Raw genomic sequence first — 20,518 nt, forward strand, 5'->3', positions numbered from 1 at the left:
TCCGGCCGCCCTAGCGAAGGGGAAGCGTGAGCGAAAACGAAAGCGAAAGCGAAAGCGGCCGCACTCCTTTCGCTTTCCCGGCTGCTGTGGCGCGCGGCCGCCGGGCGCCTTTCCAGCCTGGCCAAGCCGGGGAGCGGCGGGTCCCTTCTCCTCGGCCGGCTCGGCCCCGCGGGCTCCCGGGGAAGGGGAGGCAGCGCCCATGGCCCAGGCGCCGCAGCCCATGCGGCTGAAGGAGTGGCTGCTGGCGCAGGTGGAGAGCGGTCGCTATCCGGGACTGCGCTGGGAGGACGGCCAGAAGAGGCTCTTCCGCATCCCCTGGAAACACGCCGCCAAGCAGGACTACCGCGAGCGGGAGGACGCGGCGCTCTTCAAGGTACGGGATTGGGGGGGGGGACGGGACCCCCGCCTCGGTTACGCACACACACACACACACACACACACACACACACACACACACACACCGGCCTTCCCGGGCTCGCGGGGCATGGGACAGGAGTTGCAGCGGGGGGGGGAGACTTGGCGAGGTCGTTGGGGTGTCTGACGGCTCCCCTCCCTCCTCCTCCTCTCCCCTCCCCCCTCTCCCCCCTTCCTCTTCGTCTCTCGCCTCCTCTTCCCCTCGCTTCCTCTTATGCCTCCCTCCTCTCCCCCCTCCCGCTTCGTCTTCCTCCCCTCCCTCCTCTCTTCCTCTTCTCTCCCCCTCCCTCCTCCTCCTCTCCCCCCCTCCTCTTCTGCTTTCTTCCTCTTACCCCTCCCTCCTCTCCCCTCTTCCCCCCTCCCTCTTCCCCCCTTTTCTCCCCCTCCCTCTTCCCCCTCCCCTCTCCCTCCTCTCCCCTTCCCCTCCCCCCTCTTCTTCTCCCTCCCCCTCCTCTTCCACTCTCTTCCTCTTACCCTTCCCTCCTCTCCCCCTCCTCTTCCCCCTCTTCACCCCCTCCCACTTCCCCCCTTTTCTCCCCCTCCCTCTTCCCCCCTCCCTCCTCTCCCCTCCCTTCTCCTCTTCCCCCCTTTTCTCCCCCTCCCTCTTCCCCCTCCCCCTCTCCCTTCTCTCCTCTCCCCTCCCTCCTCCTCTCCACTTCCCCCTCCCCCCTCTTCTCCCCCTCCCTTTTCTTCCCCTCTCCCCCTCCTCTTCCACTCTCTTCCTCTCCCCCCTCCCTCCTCTTCCCCCCCCAGGCCTGGGCCATCTACAAGGGCAAGTACCGGGAAGGGCTGGATCGGGCCGACCCTTCAGTCTGGAAGACGCGCCTCCGCTGCGCCCTCAACAAAAGCCTGGACTTTAAAGAGGTGCCGGAGAGAAGCAAGTTGGAGGTCCCCGAGCCCTACAAGGTCTACCAGGTGATCTGCCCCGAGGCGGCCCAAGACCCAGGTAGGACAAAGCGGGGAGGGGGGGGGCTTGAGAAGGGACCCCTCAGCCCACTCTAAGGGTCCCCAGCAGGGGGAGGGGCCTCTGAGCGTCTCCCTGGGGGGGGGTGTCTTGAAGTCAGGCAGGGAAGGATTTGCAGTTGACTCCCCCACCCCACCCCCACCCAGGCACTTCAAAGGGTGAATCTGGAAAACTGGAGCTTTGCTTGGTTTTGAGGGGGGTGGGGGTGGGGGTGGGGGTGGAGGGGGCGCTTCCCAGAGATTGCTGGGCAATGCAAAAAATAGGAATGACATCTGATAGGAACAAAACTAAATTAACTGGTTGTGACTTGTTCCCCATGCATGCATCCCCCCTCTCTCTCCCTCGTATCTATATTTATCATATATCTATATCTATCTATCCATTTATGTCTATCATATACCTATCTATGGCTGTCTATGTCTGTCTATCATATATCTATCTGTGTCTGTCTGTCATATACCTATCTATGTCTGTCTAAACAAAACATATGAGGAGTGGTGGCTGAAATTGGGGATGTCTAGTTTAATGAAGAGAAGGGACACCGATAGCAGCCTTCCAGTATCTCAGGGGCTGCCCCAAAGAAGAGGGAGTCAAGCTATTCTCCAAAGCGCCTGAAGCAACGGATGGAAACTCATCAAGGAGAGAAGCAACCTAGAACTAAGGAGAAACTTCCTGACAATCAGAACGATTAACCAGTGGAACTACCTGCCTCCAGAAACTGTGAATGCTCCAACACTGGAAGTCTTTAAGAAGAGACTGGACAGCCATTTGTCTGGAATGGGATAGGGTTTCCTGCCTGAGCAGGGGGTTGGACTAGATGACTTCCAAGGTCCCTTCCAACATCATCATCGTTGTTGTTGTTATAAATCATATGTATATCTTGTTTGTCTATATCCATCTATCTATCTATCTATCTATCCATCCATCCATCCACTGGAGGTTTTCAAGAAGAGACTGGACAGCCATTTGTCCCGAATAGTATAAAGTTTCTAGATGACCTCTGAAGTCGCTTTCAGTCCTAGGATTCTATCTGTCTGTCAGTCTGTCATCGTCATCTATCACCCTACCTATATCTAAGCTATCTGTCTATCATCTACCTATATCTATGTAATTTGTCTTATCTAATCACCTACGTATCATATCTCTCTGTCACCTGTCTGTCTGTCTGTCTATATATCTACCTATCTACCTACCTATCAAATGTTAAAACTGTCCCACCTCCCTCACAGAGGGACTTTGGGCAAAGGACAGATAAAATTATCAAAACATGAAAACAGTATACATAAGATTTAACATTTTTAAAAGGCAAGGATGAATTAAAAATTGGGTACACATTTAAAAGCGGGGGAGGATTTTTTTTGGGGGGGGGCACTATCCAGCCCCACGACTGCGTATTCTTCTGTGTGCACCCCCCCCAGACAAAACTGTGGAGCCCCTGTTTTTTGCACCTTCCTTTCCATCAATCAAAAACCAAAGGTGGATTTGCACTCCCTGGGCACACCTGGGCTGCCAAAGAAAGCTGGCAAAATGATTGGCATTTGACTAAACGTTTGCTTTTTCCACCAGCCTGCTACAGAGAGCCCGCTACTTCCCCCTCCCCGCTTTTGCCTGGAGGCACGCAAACATTAGCTGCGTTTGACAAGCTAACTACCCAGGTTGGCCAGATAGAATTGCTGGGTTCACACAACCGCGGGGCGGGGGGGCGGGATGTGTTCATGGGGATGACTTAAAGGCTCAGCATCTCCCAGTCCTTTGACTCACAAAGTATTCAACCTGGTCTAGTCCAGGTTGGTGTTAGCTTAGTCTGGAGGAGCAGATGGGGGGGGGGAGGAAGGTTGTGTGAATCTACCTTTTGGGTCTTTGTGTCGTTTCCAGAGAAGGAAAGTGGAACAGTCTCTACTCTGCAGCCAAAATGTGCCTTGGCCCCAGCATCTGAAGCGGCTGCAGCCCATCGCTTGTCAGACAAGGTAAGCACCTGGGTGGGATCTGTTCAGATCCTGTAAACCAGACATGTCAAACACAAGGCCCGGGGGCCGGATCTGGCCCGCGAAGTGGTTTCATTTGGCCCACGAAGCCATCCTGGAAACAGGGAGGGAACTGCCCCCGCTGCCTTGGCCCTGGCCCAGAGACCCTCCTTCTGCCAGAGACCCCCAGATCTGTCCCACTCCTGCCCAGGCCCCCATAGGCACCCTTGATGCGAACAATGCAGAGCTGGCCACGCCCACCCAGTAGGCCACGCCCACCCTGGCCATACCCACCCAGCCCCTTGAGGGCAACCGCAATGCTGATGCGGCCCTCAATGAAATTGAGTTTGACACCCCTGCTGTAAACCATCATCTGGGCAGATTCACACCCAAGGAGATCTCTAACAAACCACCTGGCAGGTTTAAAACGGGGGAAAAAACCCATTCGAGCTTGCCGGCCTGGACTGAGGGTTTTGGGTTAAGGTTTTAATTTTTAATTATTTTGGGTCTATTTAATTTTATTTTAACCTGTATATCTTATACTGTTTTAATTTGCCCTGTAAACCGTCCTGAGTCCCTCGGGAAAAGGGCGGTATATAAATCAAAATAAATAAATAAATAAATAAATTATGGTAAAGAATTTGTTTGGACAAAGAAACATTTGTAGGGGTTATTTCTTCAAAGTGCAGCTTGAAGCGGGGTGGACTTCAGCTCCCCGAATTCCCCAGCCAGCATGTCGGAAAAGGTTATTGGAGGGGATTTTGACTGTGGGATTTTAATGAATAAGCATGCAACGCCTCGTTTTCAGTGTAACATGAGGTGGATTTGGTGGAAGGTTTTGCTTGAAGAGTTAGGCTACATCTTTCCTTCCTTCCTTCCTTCCTTCCTTCCTTCCTTCCTTTCTTCCTCCTTCCTTCCTCCTTCCTTCCTTCCTTCCTTTCTCTCCATTCCTCCCTCCTTTCCTTTTCCTTCCTTCCTTCCTTCCTTATTCCCTCCCTCTCCATTCCTCCCTCCCTTCCTTTTCCTTCCTTCCTTCCTCTTCCTTCCTTCCTTCCTTCCTTCTTAACTTCCTTCCTCCTTCCTCTCCATTACTGCCTCTTCTTTCCTCCCTCCCTCCCTTCCTTCCTTCCTTCCTTCCTTCCTCCTTATTCCCTCCCTCCCTCCCTCTCCATTCCTTCCTTCCTTCCTTCCTCTCCATTCCTCCCTCCTTTCCTTTTCCTTCCTTCCTTCCTTCCTCTTCTTTATTCCCTCCCTCTCCATTCCTCCCTCCCTTCCTTTTCCTTCCTTCCTTCCTCTTCCTTCCTTCCTTCCTTCTTAACTTCCTTCCTCTCCATTACTGCCTCTCCTTTCCTTCCTCCCTTCCACTCCCTTCCTCTCTCCCTCCCTTCTCCTTCTTTCCTCCCTTCCTTCCCCTTCCTCCCTCCCTCTCTCCTTTCTCTTTCTCTTTTTTTTCTCTCTCTCCCCCCTTCCTTTCCCCCCTCATTTGAATTGCTGCGCATCCCAAGGGTGGTGAACTTACCTTTATCTTCTTTAATTTATCTAATTATGGAATCAATTGAATTATTCTTAAAATAAACACAATTTGCACCAAGAACATAACCGTCAAAATCTCACAGGTGTTAATTGCATGGCTTTAAAACATAAGTAGCAGCGGCTATTTTTGGGAACTGGGAAGGACTCTCTGGGTCCCAACAACATCACCTTCCCCACCCCACCCCACCGCCCACTTAGCGACAGAAATTTGGGGCTAAATTGTTGTGAGCCGTATGTCGATATCCTTGTACGTCATTCCAGGCCACACACGTCGTTCCATCTTCATCAGGCCCCAGAAACCACAATGACACCGTGAGCCGATCAGAGCGGCATCTTTATTGCTGCAAGCGCATTTACAGGAATCTTCTCAGACCTGCTGCATTCTCTCGGGAACGGCCAGAAAAAGGATTCAGGGATTTTAGAGGAGACTGTGTGTCTGGCCTTGGTTGCTTCCTTCCCTGCAAGGACTCCAATGTTGTTGGAGGCTTAACATACACATACGTCAAAGTAACCTGAAGGCAGCACAAGAAGCAACGGATGGAAACTAGTCAAGGAGAGAAGAAGCAACCTAGAACTAAGGAGAAACTTCCTGACAGTGAGAACAATTAACCAATGGAACAGCTTGCCACCAGAAGCTGTGAATGCTCCAACACTGGAAGTTTTTAAGAAGAGACTGGACAGCCATTTGTCTGAAATGGCATAGGGTTTCCTGCCTGAGCCGAGGGAGTTGGACTAGATGACCTCCAAGGTCCCTTCCAATATCATCATCATCATCATCATCATCATCATCATCATTATTATTATTATTATTATTATTATTATTATTATTATTATTATTATTATTATTATTATTATTATTATTATTATTATTATTATTATCCAGGTTGCTCTTCTCTGTGTGCTGCTTTTCTGGGTTTCCATGAAGTCAAATAAATACAGGGAGTGCAGAATTATTAGGCAAATGAGTATTTTGACCACATCATCCTCTTTATGCATGTTGTCTTACTCCAAGCTGTATAGGCTCGAAAGCCTACTACCAATTAAGCATATTAGGTGATGTGCATCTCTGTAATGAGAAGGGGTGTGGTCTAATGACATCAACACCCTGTATCAGGTGTGCATAATTATTAGGCAACTTCCTTTCCTTTGGCAAAATGGGTCAAAAGAAGGACTTGACAGGCTCAGAAAAGTCAAAAATAGTGAGATATCTTGCAGAGGGATGCAGCACTCTTAAAATTGCAAAGCTTCTGAAGCGTGATCATCGAACAATCAAGCATTTCATTCAAAATAGTCAACAGGGTCGCAAGAAGCGTGTGGAGAAACCAAGGCGCAAAATAACTGCCCATGAACTGAGAAAAGTCAAGCGTGCAGCTGCCAAGATGCCACTTGCCACCAGTTTGGCCATATTTCAGAGCTGCAACATCACTGGAGTGCCCAAAAGCACAAGGTGTGCAATGCTCAGAGACATGGCCAAGGTAAGAAAGGCTGAAAGACGACCACCACTGAACAAGACACACAAGCTGAAACGTCAAGACTGGGCCAAGAAATATCTCAAGACTGATTTTTCTAAGGTTTTATGGACTGATGAAATGAGAGTGAGTCTTGATGGGCCAGATGGATGGGCCCGTGGCTGGATTGGTAAAGGGCAGAGAGCTCCAGTCCGACTCAGACGCCAGCAAGGTGGAGGTGGAGTACTGGTTTGGGCTGGTATCATCAAAGATGAGCTTGTGGGGCCTTTTCGGGTTGAGGATGGAGTCAAGCTCAACTCCCAGTCCTACTGCCAGTTTCTGGAAGACACCTTCTTCAAGCAGTGGTACAGGAAGAAGTCTGCATCCTTCAAGAAAAACATGATTTTCATGCAGGACAATGCTCCATCACACGCGTCCAAGTACTCCACAGCGTGGCTGGCAAGAAAGGGTATAAAAGAAGGAAATCTAATGACATGGCCTCCTTGTTCACCTGATCTGAACCCCATTGAGAACCTGTGGTCCATCATCAAATGTGAGATTTACAAGGAGGGAAAACAGTACACCTCTCTGAACAGTGTCTGGGAGGCTGTGGTTGCTGCTGCACGCAATGTTGATGGTGAACAGATCAAAACACTGACAGAATCCATGGATGGCAGGCTTTTGAGTGTCCTTGCAAAGAAAGGTGGCTATATTGGTCACTGATTTGTTTTTGTTATGTTTTTGAATGTCAGAAATGTATATTTGTGAATGTTGAGATGTTATATTGGTTTCACTGGTAAAAATAAATAATTGAAATGGGTATATATTTGTTTTTTGTTAAGTTGCCTAATAATTATGCACAGTAATAGTCACCTGCACACACAGATATCCCCCTAAAATAGCTATAACTAAAAACAAACTAAAAACTACTTCCAAAAATATTCAGCTTTGATATTAATGAGTTTTTTGGGTTCATTGAGAACATGGTTGTTGTTCAATAATAAAATTAATCCTCAAAAATACAACTTGCCTAATAATTCTGCACTCCCTGTAAATATTTGAGGGGCTGCCCTAAAGAAGAGGCAGTCAAGCTATTCCCCAAAGCCCCTGAAGGCAGGACGAGAAACAACGGATGGAAACTCATCAAGGAGAGAAGCAACCTGGAACTAAGGAGAAACTTCCTGACAGTGAGAACAATTAACCAGTGGAACAGAAGTTGCCTCCAGAAGCTGTGAGAGCTTCACCACTGGAAGCTTTTAAGAAGAAACTGGACAGCCATTTGTCTGAAATGGCATAGGGTTTCCTCCCTGAGCAGTGGGGCTGGACTAGATGACCTCCAAGGTCCCTTCCAACATTATTATTATTACACTGTCGGTCCCTTCAGAACGCTGCCATAAGGAAGGGGAGCACACATCACTGTGGATTGAGGATGTTCTTGTATTTCCCGCATTGTTTCTACTTTCGCTTGGATGTATTTGCACGGGAATTGAGGAGGGGGAAATATCCCCGTGGCGCTCTCTGTTTTCACTCCTGCCGACCGGCACTGGGAAACCACCGATTATCATCGCCTTTTCGGCTCGGAATTGGCTCCTGATGGACTGGGGACCTTGGGGTGGGGCTGAAGAAACGGGACTTTTAGCCGAACGCTTTTGCGCGGGAATTTCGGATTCTGCCTTTTTGCTCTGCAATCACTTCCTCTCAGTAAAAGATCCCCTTTGAAACAATGCCTGTTTCTTGAGTTTTTTTATTTTTTTATTTTTTTTTATTTTAATTCCATTTATATCCCGCCCTTCTCCGAAGACTCAGGGCGGCTTACAAGCTTAGCAGTAGCCTTCATTCTATATATGCCTGCTTATTAGGGCTTTCACACACACCCCAAGCGGCATTATTACAAAGTCAGCTTGATTGCCCCCAACAATCTGGGTCCTCATTTTACCTACCTGGGAAGGATGGAAGGCTGAGTCAACCTTGAGCCTGGTGGGACTCGAACCTGCACTAATTGCAGGCAGCTGGTGTTACTTAAGGAGGCATTAGCCCACTGCTCCACCAAGGCTCTTTGTGTTTTCGTGAGGGGACAGCCGAGGCAGGTCCTTACACATACACACACTCTTGATGGAGGTTCCACCACAAAACTCCGGAAAGCGTGCCTAGGGGTTTTCTTCCTAGTTTCATCCCCTTTTATTTCCTTTCATTCCAGGCCGAAACATCTACGGAGGCTGATAGGAAAAGGGAAGATAATCCAGGGGGTCCTCCAATATCCCAAAAGCTGAGCAGTCCAGACCTCCAGGGTAAGGTGGAAATGAGGTTTTCTCTGCACCCCTGGTTGAAAACCTGGAGTGCCATTTTGAGGACAGGATGCGTGCAAAAAAAAAAAAAGAAATATAAAAGCATTGTATGGTTAGTGAGGTCTGATTTGCCGTGGATTTGTATGCTATAATGCAGAGGTCCCCAACCTATGAACCGCAGCCCACTACCGGGCCGTTGCCTCTTGGCTGCCGGGCTCATGAGTAGTGCACGTGGGTGTGCGCGTGCTCACCCCCCCTTGTGCCACCGTTGTGACTGTTGTGCAGGCGGTGGCAGCGTCGCTAGTATCGTGCAGGTGGCGGTGTTGCCATGAACTTTGTGTGGGCGGCAGCAGCGTGCTGCAAGTGGCAGGTGAGCCGAAACAATCCTCGCACAGGGGTGGCGGCACCAACCTTGTGCCGGGGCGGGATTGCTGCGTGCCATGGCGTAATCATGGGGGGACAGCGTCTCGAACCTTGCGCTGGGGTGGCATCGTTGCAGGACGCAGCACGATCCTCATGCGGGAACGGCGGTGCGAGCCTCGTGCCTGGGGCAGCATTGCTGTGGGCCACGGCGCAAGCCTTGTGCTGGTAGTAGCATCGCCCTGAGCCTGGCAGCCATGGCGCCACCAGCCTCCGGCACACGCTCGCAGCCCCATTAGTGTGGTGTGCAGGCATGTAGCCTGTTTGTACATGTGCACGCGCGGGTGTGGCCACATCCACGTTTGCGCATCCACATGTAAGGCGCCTGCCCCTCCCTCTCCCACCGGGCCGCCAATCCAAAAAGGTTGGTGACCCCTGCTATAGTGGAGTGGACCAGACCAGAATTGTGCCCCAAACCTTTGTTGCTAAGTGAGAAATTTGTTAAGGGAGTTTTTGTTCTGTACCAGCCTGCTACCGGCCCTGCAGAAAAGGCAACCCCTTTATAAATGGCAAGAGGCTGGAATGACGTCTGCCAAATTTATTACTACAAAAAACAAACAAGACACGTACCAAGATACAGGAGCTTTGAAACACTATCTGAGCGGTTGCTTTCAGCAAACCAGCCCTCCCCACACATTCCCTTTATAAAGAGTTCAGGGCGTGGCTTCTCTCTGCCTCCTTCCGAGAAGCCCCACAGCCTTCCTCTGTTTACTCCTACTTGACTGCCTCCTGCGTCGGGCGTCCTTGAACAGGGCCAGCTGTGGGTCATCTTCATCCACACTGTCAGGCTCACACAGCTGGGTCTCCATGGTGACCAAGTGGGAGGGGCCTGCCTGAGGGCTATCATCAGCAAGATCTTCAACACCCCCCTCCTCCTCTGAGTCGTCCGACCCAACTGCCGAACCCACAGGCTGACCCTGAATCACAACAGTTTTGCTCCACTTTACGACCTTTCTTGCCGCAGTTCTTAAGTGAATCACTGCAGTTGTTAAGTCAGTAACACAGTTGTTAAGAGACTCGAACTTCCCCATGGACTTTGCTTGGGTCACATGAGCCGGCACACTGCAACTGTCATAACCATGAGTCAGTTCACAAGCATCTGAATTTTGATCATGTGACCCTGGGGATGCTGCAATGGTCGTAAGTATGAAAAATGGTCATAAGTCGCTTTTTCAGCCGGTCACTAAGTGAACTGCTGTAGGTCAAGGGCTGCCTGTAGTTGTTTTGTACAGATTTACGGTGTAGGTAGTCCTCAATGTATGACTGCAGTTGGGACCAGAATCTCAGTTGTTAGGCGAAGCGGTTGTTAAATGAGAGACCCACATGACTGCTTCTCTCAGCGACCGCAATCTTGGTTCTCCCAGTTGCAGTCATTAACCGTGTGGATCCTTAAGCTGATGGACAAAAAGATTTACTTAAGAGGGAGGAGGCAGAAGGGCACTCCTGTGCTGATCTGGCGAAACGAAGCTTGGATCCTAAAAATCCCTGCTTGCTTCCCCAATGACTTTCTGGGGAAGCCAGCAGGAAAAAAAATCTGCTCCAGGGATAAGTTCGACATTTTCTACGAACCCATCAGAATGGATTCAGCCAAGTGGGCAAATGCAATAAGAACATAATTCTAGCCTTTCTTAACATTTGTTGTGCTCTGCTCCACAGGGTGTCAGGTGAAAGGTTTTTTCCACACTTGGGCTCCATCGCAGATCTCCCAGCAGCCAAGCCGGGCCTTCGTTAGTCCCAGACCAATCTTCGTCCCCAGCAAAAGCATCAACTCAGGTACAAAGGGCGTTGATTTCAAGCATTTCTGTGCCGTGTCCAGTTTGGAAGCTCGCTGACCGTGGCTGAAGCCCGTAAAAAGCTAAGCTGGGCCAGGGCTGGTTAGCTTTAGGATGGGAGGCACAGAGAGATGTGATTGGGAAGCGCGCCAGGAGGAGGTTGGCATCATTGACCAGGAAAAACAAAACCAAACAAAGAAAAAAAACCAGGAACTGCACTTGATTCAAAGAACTGCTTTCTTCTTCATTTGGAGAGAGGAAGTTGCAAGTTGAAGCAGTTTACAAAAAAAGAATTTTTTTTTTCCCCTAAATGCAATATATATACTAAGCTGGCCTGACCTGATGGGATGGGGTTGGGTTTTATAAATTGATCTTAACTTTTTAATCTGTATTAATTTATTACGGGCATTGCTGTTTAATTACTTTTTAATTTTTGTATCTTGTTTTTTATTATGTATTGCCCTGTTCACCGCCCTGAGTCCTTCGGGAGAAGGGCGGTATACAAATTAAATTAATAAAATAAATAAATAAATAAATAAATCCAGCCCCTGAACCTATACCATCTCAAGTGACAAGTGGCTGTCAGGTCTCTTCTTGAAAATTTCCAGTGATGGAGCGCCCACTATTTCTGGTGGCAAGTTGTTCCACTGGTTAATTGTCCTCAGTGTCAGGAAGTTTCTCCTTAATTCCAGGTTGCTTCTCTCTTTGATCAGTTTCCAACCATTGTTTCTTGTCCTTCCCTCTGGTACTTTGGAGAATAAGCCCGCCCGCCCCCTCTTCTTTGTGGCAGCCCCTCAGATACTGGAACGCTGCTATCATGTCTCCCCTATTCCCTCTTTTCTTTAGACTAGCCAGACCCAAGTCCCGCAGCCGTTCTTCGTATGTTTTAGTCTCCAAGCCTTGAATCATCTTAGTTGCTCTTCTCTGAACTTTTTCCAAACTTTTAACATCTTTTTTGTGATATGATGACCAAAATTGGCTGCAGTATTCCAGGTTTGGCCACACTAGGGCTTTATTGACCTTCTCTGAGATGAATTAAAACTTAGATCAGCATGTACGTTTGCCAAAGGTATATATTTTGTATAAAGTACAGGTAATCCTCAATTGACAAAAGAAATTTGTTTGGTGATCATTTGATGATAAAAGGTACTTATGACCATTTTTTCACACTTAACGACCGTTGCTGCATCTCTGGGGTCAAACTTCGGACGCTTGGCAGCTTGACTCATATTTATGACGGTCGCAGTGTCCCAGGGGCTCACGCGATCCCCTTTTGCGGCCGTCTAACAAGCCAAGTCAAGGAGGGGAAGCCAGATTTGCTTAGCGACCGTGTCACTGCAGTGATTCACATAACAGTGGCAAGAAAGGTTGCAAAATGGGTCAAGACTCACTTAACGTGTCTCGCTTAGCAACGGAAATTTTGGATCCAGCTGTGGTTTTAAATCGAGGACTCCTTCTAATCAGTGGAAGGACTTGCCTCCCAGAGTCCTGCATGCTCCATCACTGGAGGTTTTCAAAAAATAATAATAATAATAGACCGGACAGTCATTTGACTCAGATGGTAGAAGGCTCCTGCCTTGAACAGAGGGTTGGACTGGAGAAGACCTCCACAGTCCCTTCTACGATTCTTTTGATTCTGCTTTCAAGTCAAAGAAGTCACATGGCTTTGCAGACTCCATAACTACGTCATGGGGTCACTTTCTGATTCTCCCTGGCCTTTCCCCCCCCCCCCCCGCCCCGTTCCAGATTGCTGCCTTCACATTCGCCTCTACTATTGTGACACGCTGGTGAAAGAAATGACCACCAGCGCAGCAGAAGGCTGCCGGATCACCTACCAGCCGGTGGTGGCAGAGAATGAGGAGCTGTATGGTCCCAGCGGCATGGAGGAAATCCAGTTCCCTTCTCCGGATGTCTTGGCTTGCAGAAGTCAGGGCCCCAAGGCCATCGGGGTCTTGAAGAAATTGCTCCCCCATTTGCATCGTGGGGTGCTCCTTTGGGTGGCTCCCGAAGGAGTCTTCATGAAACGCCAGTGCCAAGGTCGGGTTTACTGGAAGGGGCCACTGGCACCCTACAAGGATCAGCCGAACAAACTGGAGAGGGAGAAGACTTATCGGCTGTTGGACACTCAAGAATTCCTCCAGGGTGAGTCCAGACGTGCAGTCCCCACTTTGGTCTTCCTGTGCAGGGAGTGATCTACTGCTGGGGGAAACGCTGATTAGGTCCCTTACATGGGGTTGACTATGGATCTTTTATGACTTGCGGACTTCAACTCCCAGAATGCCTGAGCCAGCATGAGGAATGATGGCCCTTTTATGACTTGTAGACTTCAACTCCCAGAATTCCCGAACCAGCATACTCAGGAATTCTGGGAGTTGAAGTCCACAAGTCATAAAGGGACCGTCGTTCCCCACCTCTAATCTACAGTAGTGGCCAAAATTGTGGAAACCTTTTGGGAAAAGTGTATTTTTGAGGTTGGGTGGCTAATAACACCACTTTTTTTGGGGGGGGAGTAGTACCATAAAATTATATATCAATGGAAAGATCATTTAATCAAGAACGTAACGCAACATAGTTTGTTCAATTATCTGTACTGTATTCTCTGAAAAGTGAGCGCCAAATAACCAGAAAAAGGAAGCACAATTTGCTCAGGTTGATCATCAGGTAGCTTTCCTTCATCTGATTGTAGCCAATGAGCGTGAGTGTTGAGAGAGCCAATCAGGTGTCATCTTGTTTTGGCAGTGAGCCAATCAGATCACAGTAGGATTCGGTTATGGAGGTCCCGAATTGAAGCTGAGAGGAGGAGGACATTTGTCAGTGTGTTATGTGATCGCTATCAAGTGGGTTGGGGTTTTTTTGTGTTTTTTCATTTAGTGAGCTTGTAAAACGCAATAAAATTCAAGTAATGGTGCAAACAGTTGACTGGTTGCCCAGAAAGTGATGTAAAATAGTATTATTAAGTGAAGAAGGCTACAGTTATAAAGAAATTAGAAAAAAAAATTGATGGAAACTTAACCAAAGGTGGCATTTCTAACTGGACACTTTTCCCAAAAGGTTTCCACAATTTGGGCCACTATTGTATAGAGAGAGTCCTTTATGGTCCCATACTGGCAGAGATATACTGTATGTGCCGGGAGGAGAGACGGGGCCTTTTCAGTGGCTGCCCCTAAATTCATGAACGTCCTGCTCAGAACTGACCTGTTGGCCTTCCATCAAGGACTTTTGTTTTTGTTTACTTCATGCACCTGTAAACATTAGAAGGTGGGGTTCATTTACTTGATATCTCACCTTTATTTTTTTTATAAACAATTCAAGGTGCTGAACAGACATAATCCTCCTTCCTCCTCCTATATTCCCCACAACGACATTCCTGTGAGGTAGGTTCAGCTGACAGAGGGACTGGCCCAAAGTCACCCAGCCAGCTTTCATACCTCAAGTGGGACTAGAACTCACCGTCTCCTGGTAATTGGTCCAAAGTCACCCAGCTGGCTTTCATGCCTCTGGTGGGACTAGATCTCACTGTCTCCTGGTGATTGGCCCAAAGTTACCCAGATGGCTTTCATGCCTAAGGCGGGACTAGAACTCACAGTCTCCTGGTAATTGGTCCAAAGTCACCCAGCTGGCTTTCATACCTCAAGTGGGACTAGAACTCACCGTCTCCTGGTAATTGGTCCAAAGTCACCCAGCTGGCTTTCATGCCTCTGGTGGGACTAGAACTCACTGTCTCCTGGTAATTGGTCCAAAGTCACCCAGCTGGCTTTCATGCCTAAATTGGGACTAGAACTCACCGTCTCCCGGTGATTGGCTCAAAGTCACCCAGCTGTCTTTCATGACTAAGGCAGGACTAGAACTCACTGTCTCCTGGTAATTGGCCAAAAGTCACCCAGCCCACTTTCATGGCTAAGGCAAGACTAGAACTCACCTCCTAATGATTCGATTCTAAATCCAAAAAAAGGATTAATACAGTGACCAGGGCAAGTGTGGTATGAATGCAACCGATGACATCTGCCACTGACTTCCTTCGAAAACATGACTGAAAAGTAAGGAAGAAAAAAAAGGAAGTAGAAAAAAAAATCAGACAAAAACAAGACAAGTGTGAAAAAAAGGAAGGGAAAAAAGAATGGCTTCTGAACAAATGTGATATAAATACAGATAAGAAATGCATTCAATTCTTACTCTAAAATTAAGAATACAGGTAGTCCTCGGCTTACAACCATTCATTTAGTGACCAAAGTTACAACAGCACTGAAAAAAAGTAACGACTGTTTTTCACGCTAATGACCGTTGCAGCATCCCCATGGTCACGTGATCAAAATTCAGATGCTTGGCAGCTGATTCATATTTATGACGGTTGCAGCGTCCTGGGATCATGTGATTCCCAATGGGGAAGCCAGATTCACTTAACAGCCATGGTACTAACTTAACAACTGCAGTGATTCACTTAACAACTGTGGCAAGAAAGGTCATAAACTGGGGCAAAACTCACTTAACAACTGACTCGCTTAGCAACAGAAATTTTGGACTCAATTGTGGTCATATGTAGAGGACTACCTCTATCCTGTATTACTTCTATAATCACATACAACTGTAGTCATCAACTCCCAGAATGAAAATTTATTTCCGTTTCTCGCAAAAAAGGGTCCACATTTTTGACTTCTTAACTCGATAGAACTAAATGTTTTTTTATTATGAAAATCCTTCAAATCTCTTGTGTTTCTCCCAGAGTTACGAGGCTTCCTCAGACATGGAAAGCCACTACCGCAGTACCAGATCCACCTCTGCTTTGGAGAAGAATTTCCTCCAGTCCCCAACCAGAAGCTTCACAGGTTCATCACAGCCCAGGTAAGTATTTTGGCGACCACAAAGGGACCTATTGCACCATGTTTCCTGATGTAACCTGGTTAATGGATGATTCATGAATTGCAGAAATACCAGAGGATCATTGGAGTGACCAGTTAATCCCCAAACCCTGAACATGCATGGTTCAGGTAACTTCATCCAATGATTTGTGTTTAGGAAACGTCTAACACATGTCCATGGACCCGGTTTTACATCTCTGATCCTCCTGGGATACAGAGCTGGAGAGAAAGAGAGACTAAAAAAAAACCCAGGCCTCTCTATATTGCACAACTCGCTGCCCAGGCAGGCTGCAGGGAACAAATTTCTCAAGCAACGATTGGCTGCTGCTCGTGCCTGCCTGGCCAATGGGAAGACAGCTATCACAAAGTCTTGCAATTAGTGTCATGGGCCACCAAGCATTTCAGGGAAGGGATTCTACATAGGTGGTCCTCGATTTGCAAGCAGTTGCTTAGCAACCATTTGAAGTTACAACGGACTGCCCCAAAAGGCCGCCCCTCCCCCTGCAGTCACATGATCCCATTCTGGACACTTGGCAACTCACCTGCATTTATGATTGTGATTTACAACGTTTTTGCCGAAAATCAACATTTACTTAACGGCTTTCAGTACAATCACCCCATAGCAAACAGTGGGTTCACTTAAAGACTATGGTGATTCACTTACCAACATCACAAGAAAGGTTGTAAAACTGAGTTGGTCACTGGGTGACCCAAGTTGCAAAGATAACAACTAACAACTCCAATGAGGTAGACTTCATTGTAGTCCTCGACATACAACAATTTGTTTAGTGACCATTCAGAGTTATAGTGGCCTGAAAAAAGTGGCTTATGACCATTTTTCACAATTGTGACCATTGCATCATGTCATGTGATAAAAGCTCAGACGCTTGGCCACTGTTTCCTATTTATGACGGTTGCAATTTATTTATTTTATTTTATTACATTTTATTACGTTTATATACATTTATATACATTTATAATGTCCCGGGTGGATCATGTAATCCCCTTTTGTGATCTTCTGACAAGCAGAATCCATGGGGAAACCATGGATTAATAACAACCGTGTTATTAATTGCAGTGATTCGCTTAACAACTGTGGCACGAAAGGTTGTAAAATGGGGCAAAACTCACTTAGCAAGGGTCTCCCACTTAGCAACAGAAATTTTTGGCTCAATTGTGGTTATAAGTTGAGGACTACCTGTAATTTCATCCAATGTGGAATTGTGGCCAGGAATGATGGCCACTGCAACCTCACCTGAAGAGCTCTCGTGGCATGGAGGTCTCCAGAAAGTGCATTTTTTCAGGAGGCAACTGGACTTTCTTGTTTTTCTTTGAAGACCTTTCGCTTCTCATCCCAGAAGCTTCTTCAGCTCTGACTGGATGGTGGGGAAGGGAAGGATTTATAATGACCAGCTGTCTGCAAAGAGTATAAATCCTTCCATTCCCCACCATCCATTAAGAGTTGAAGAAGCTTCTTGGACAAGAAGCAAAACGTCTTCAAAGAAAAACAAGAAAGTCCAGTTGCCTCCTGAAAAAGGCACCTTTGGGTGTTCTTCTAACAAACATCAGCAGGACCATACAAGGTGCACCCGTGGAGATCTTCTCCCCTTTGCAGAAACTTCTGAATACGGCCAACCGAGCTCAGAGAGCCCCAAGGACTCCATAGCTGTGTAACCCTGAGATAGGTCTATTTCCCTCTGTCAGACCTCTTCTTAGATAGCTTCATTCCTGGTCAACTTTCTTGATTCCTTCTCCTCCACAACCATGCTTTCTAGAGAGGCTGTCCTAGTCATCTTCACGTTACTAGGATGCAACTTCTGGGCCCTTCTTCTGGCCTTGTGGAGAAGCTTGAGGACACATCTGGAATGCCTCTCTCCCTTTCTGCTCGTTCTCTAGGTGGAACCCGTGTTTATCCACAATCTCTGCCTTCACGCCCGGCAGTATCTCCAGGGCTCTCAGAAGGCTCCCAAGAACATCATCCAGATCCTGCAGCAACTGAGCTCCTCTTGACCCCCTCCAGATGCCACCACTGACCTGAAAGAGAAGACCTGGTTGCTTCTCCTAAGGATGTAGAGCTTTGTTCATGAAGACAGAAGGACCTCTTTCAAGATTCGTCCTCTTCTCTCAGGGATTCATGGCTGGCTTGTGCTGAAAGCTTGTATGAATAATGACCCTGTGTTTGGCCTGGATGTACCTTTGTGTGTGTGTGTGTGTGTGTGTGTGTGTACACACACACACACAAAATTTTATTTAAAAATGTAAGAATGATAATAAGAACAAAGGTGAACTGAAAAAGAACAGAGGAAAGAAAAAGTTAGAAGTAAAAGAAAAAGCTTTCGTGAATCAGGCTGCTGTGATTAGCCTGGATGTTCCTTTTTAAATACATATTTTTATGTATAATTTTTATTAAGCATTTTGAGAACAGTAATAAGAAGGAATATAAAATAGAGGACACAAGGAAGGAAGAGAAATAATAGAAAAGGCTTTTATGAAGAAAGAGCTCTGCGGTTTGCATGGATGTCCCTTTTTATTAAAATCTTTTTATTAAACATTTTAAGAACAACGATAAGAATGAATATAAACTAAAATGTTAACTGGAAACAAGGGGGGGGGGAAGAGAAATAACAGGAAAAGTTTGTATGAATAGGAGCTCTGGGCTTCGCCCGGATCTCCCTTTTTTAATATATATATATACAATTTTTATTAAACATTTTAAGAACAATAAGAATGAATGTGAACTAAAACAGAACAAAGAAAACGGGGGAGGGGGAAGAGAAATAACAGAAAACATCGTTTGAATAAGGGCTCTGTTTGGCCTAGATGTTCCTTTTTAAAATATATGTATAATTTTTATAAAACATTTTAAAGACAATAAAGACTCTTTACAGCACTTATATTTTATACCTCCAATTGTGTTTTTTTTTTTAAAAAAAACACCTCAAACTGGGCCCTTTTATGACTTGTGGACTTCAACTCCCAGAATTCCTCAGCCAGGCAAGCGTGTCTGGCTGAGGAATTCTGGGAGTTGAAGTCCACAAGTCATAAAAGGGCCCAGTTTGAAGACCCCTGCTGTAAAACTACATCAGGACTCTCTGCTGCAGTCTCCCTTGTGGGTCTTTACAGGTTGTGTGTTTGCATGTGAGTGTGAATTGCAGTTGTCTTAAGATGCAGAGCAGTTTGATCCAGCTACATGTGCCCTGGAGGATCGCCCAGTTGACCTGAGTGGCCCCAGAAGTAGAAGCAATAAAATAAAAATAAAATGAGGCTTTGCAGACTTTTTGTGCCTTTGTTTCCTTTTTTTCCAAAATTACAGGGTGGTGACAGATAATCCTCAACATGTGACAGTAATGGAGCCTGGCCATGACAGCCGTGTGTTGTGACAGCCATAAATTGGGTGGGTGGGTGGGTAGGTAGGTAGGTAGGTAGATAGATAGATAGATAGATAGATAGATATGGATACAAAGATAATAATAATAATAATAATAATAATAATAATAATAATAATAATAATAATAATAATATTGGAAGGGACCTTGGAGGTCATCTAGTAAAACCCCCTGCTAAGGCAGGAAACCCTATACCATTTCAGGCAAATGTCTGTCCAGTCTCTTAAAAACTTCCAGTGTTGGAGCACCCACAGCTTCTGGAGGCAAGGAGTTCCACTGGTTAATTGTTCCAACTGTCAGGAAGTTTCTCCTTAGTTCTAGGTTGCTTCTCTCCTTGACTAGTTTCCATCCGTTGCTTCTTGTCCTGCCTTCAGGCGCTTTGGAGAATAGCTTGACTCCCTCTTCTTTGGGGCGGCCCCTGAGATATTGGAACACTGCTATCATGTCACCCCTCACTCTTCTCTTCGTTAAACTACACATACCCAATTCCTACAACCGTTCGTTATATGATTTAGCCTCCAGTCCCCTGATCATCTTCGTTGCTCTTCTCTGTACTCTTTCTAGAGTCTTGACATCTTTTTTACATCGTGGTGACCAAAACTGGATGCAGTATTCCAGGTGTGGCCTTACCAAGGCCTTGTAAAGTGGTATTAGTACTTCACGTGATCTTGATTCTCTCCCTGTGTTAATGCAGCCTAGCACTGTGTTGGCTTTTTTGGCAGCTGCAGCACACGGCTGGCTCATGTTTAAGTGATTGTCCACTAGGACTCCGAGATCCCTCTCACAGTTACTACTATTGAGCAAGGTACCACCTATACTATACCTGTGCAGATATGGATACAAAGATAGATAGATAGATAGATAGATAGATAGATAGATAGATAGATAGATAGATAGATGATAGATAGATATGGATACAAAGATAGATATGGATAGATAGATGATAAGAGATGAGAGAGATAGCTATATAGCTATAGATAATATATAGATAGATATGATAGATATAGACCAGTGGTGGCAAACCTATGGCACGCATGCCAGAGGCGGCACTGAGAGCCCTCTCTGTGGGCACATGCCGTTGCCCCAGCAGAGTTCACCAGAGTAGTGAGCACATGGCGTTTGAAAGCGACAGGGCAGGAAGTGAGCGAGCGAGCGACATCGGCCCCCTGGGGATGCGCCGGAGATGGCGAGGGACTGGCCCCCGCCACCCTGGCCCCAGCCATGCTCACCCAGTCTGCCGTGACCACTGCAGCCACACCCACTCAGTGGGCCACCCCCACCCCACCCCCCTGAGAGCACCGCAATCCTGATGCAGCCCTGGCACTTTGCAATAAATAAGTGGGATTTGGGTTGCAGTTTGGGCACTCGGTCTCTTAAAAGGTTCGCCGTCGCTGATATAGATGATAGCTAGATGACAGACATGATAAGAGAGAAATTAGATGATACAGATTAGATGAGAGAAATAGATGAGAGAGA

The 20,518-nt window shown here is 47.0% G+C and overlaps 1 protein-coding gene across 1 annotated transcript; it reads left to right on the forward strand.

Moving 5' to 3' along the window:
• The first annotated feature begins 184 nt into the window (after positions 1-184).
• On the forward strand, positions 185-18,618 carry LOC308665669 (interferon regulatory factor 4-like). The gene is made up of 8 exons (XM_081323797.1): positions 185-373; positions 1,168-1,360; positions 3,254-3,345; positions 8,521-8,611; positions 10,685-10,801; positions 12,547-12,942; positions 15,521-15,639; positions 17,553-18,618. The coding sequence occupies exons 1-8, from the start codon at positions 200-202 to the stop codon at positions 17,664-17,666; spliced, it is 1,296 nt and encodes a 431-aa protein (XP_081179923.1). The 5' UTR covers positions 185-199; the 3' UTR covers positions 17,667-18,618.
• Positions 18,619-20,518: the final 1,900 nt, after the last annotated feature.

Source organism: Vipera berus, assembly GCF_964194415.1.
Source record: "Vipera berus genome assembly, chromosome: 3".
Classification (NCBI taxonomy): Eukaryota; Metazoa; Chordata; class Lepidosauria; order Squamata; family Viperidae; genus Vipera; species Vipera berus.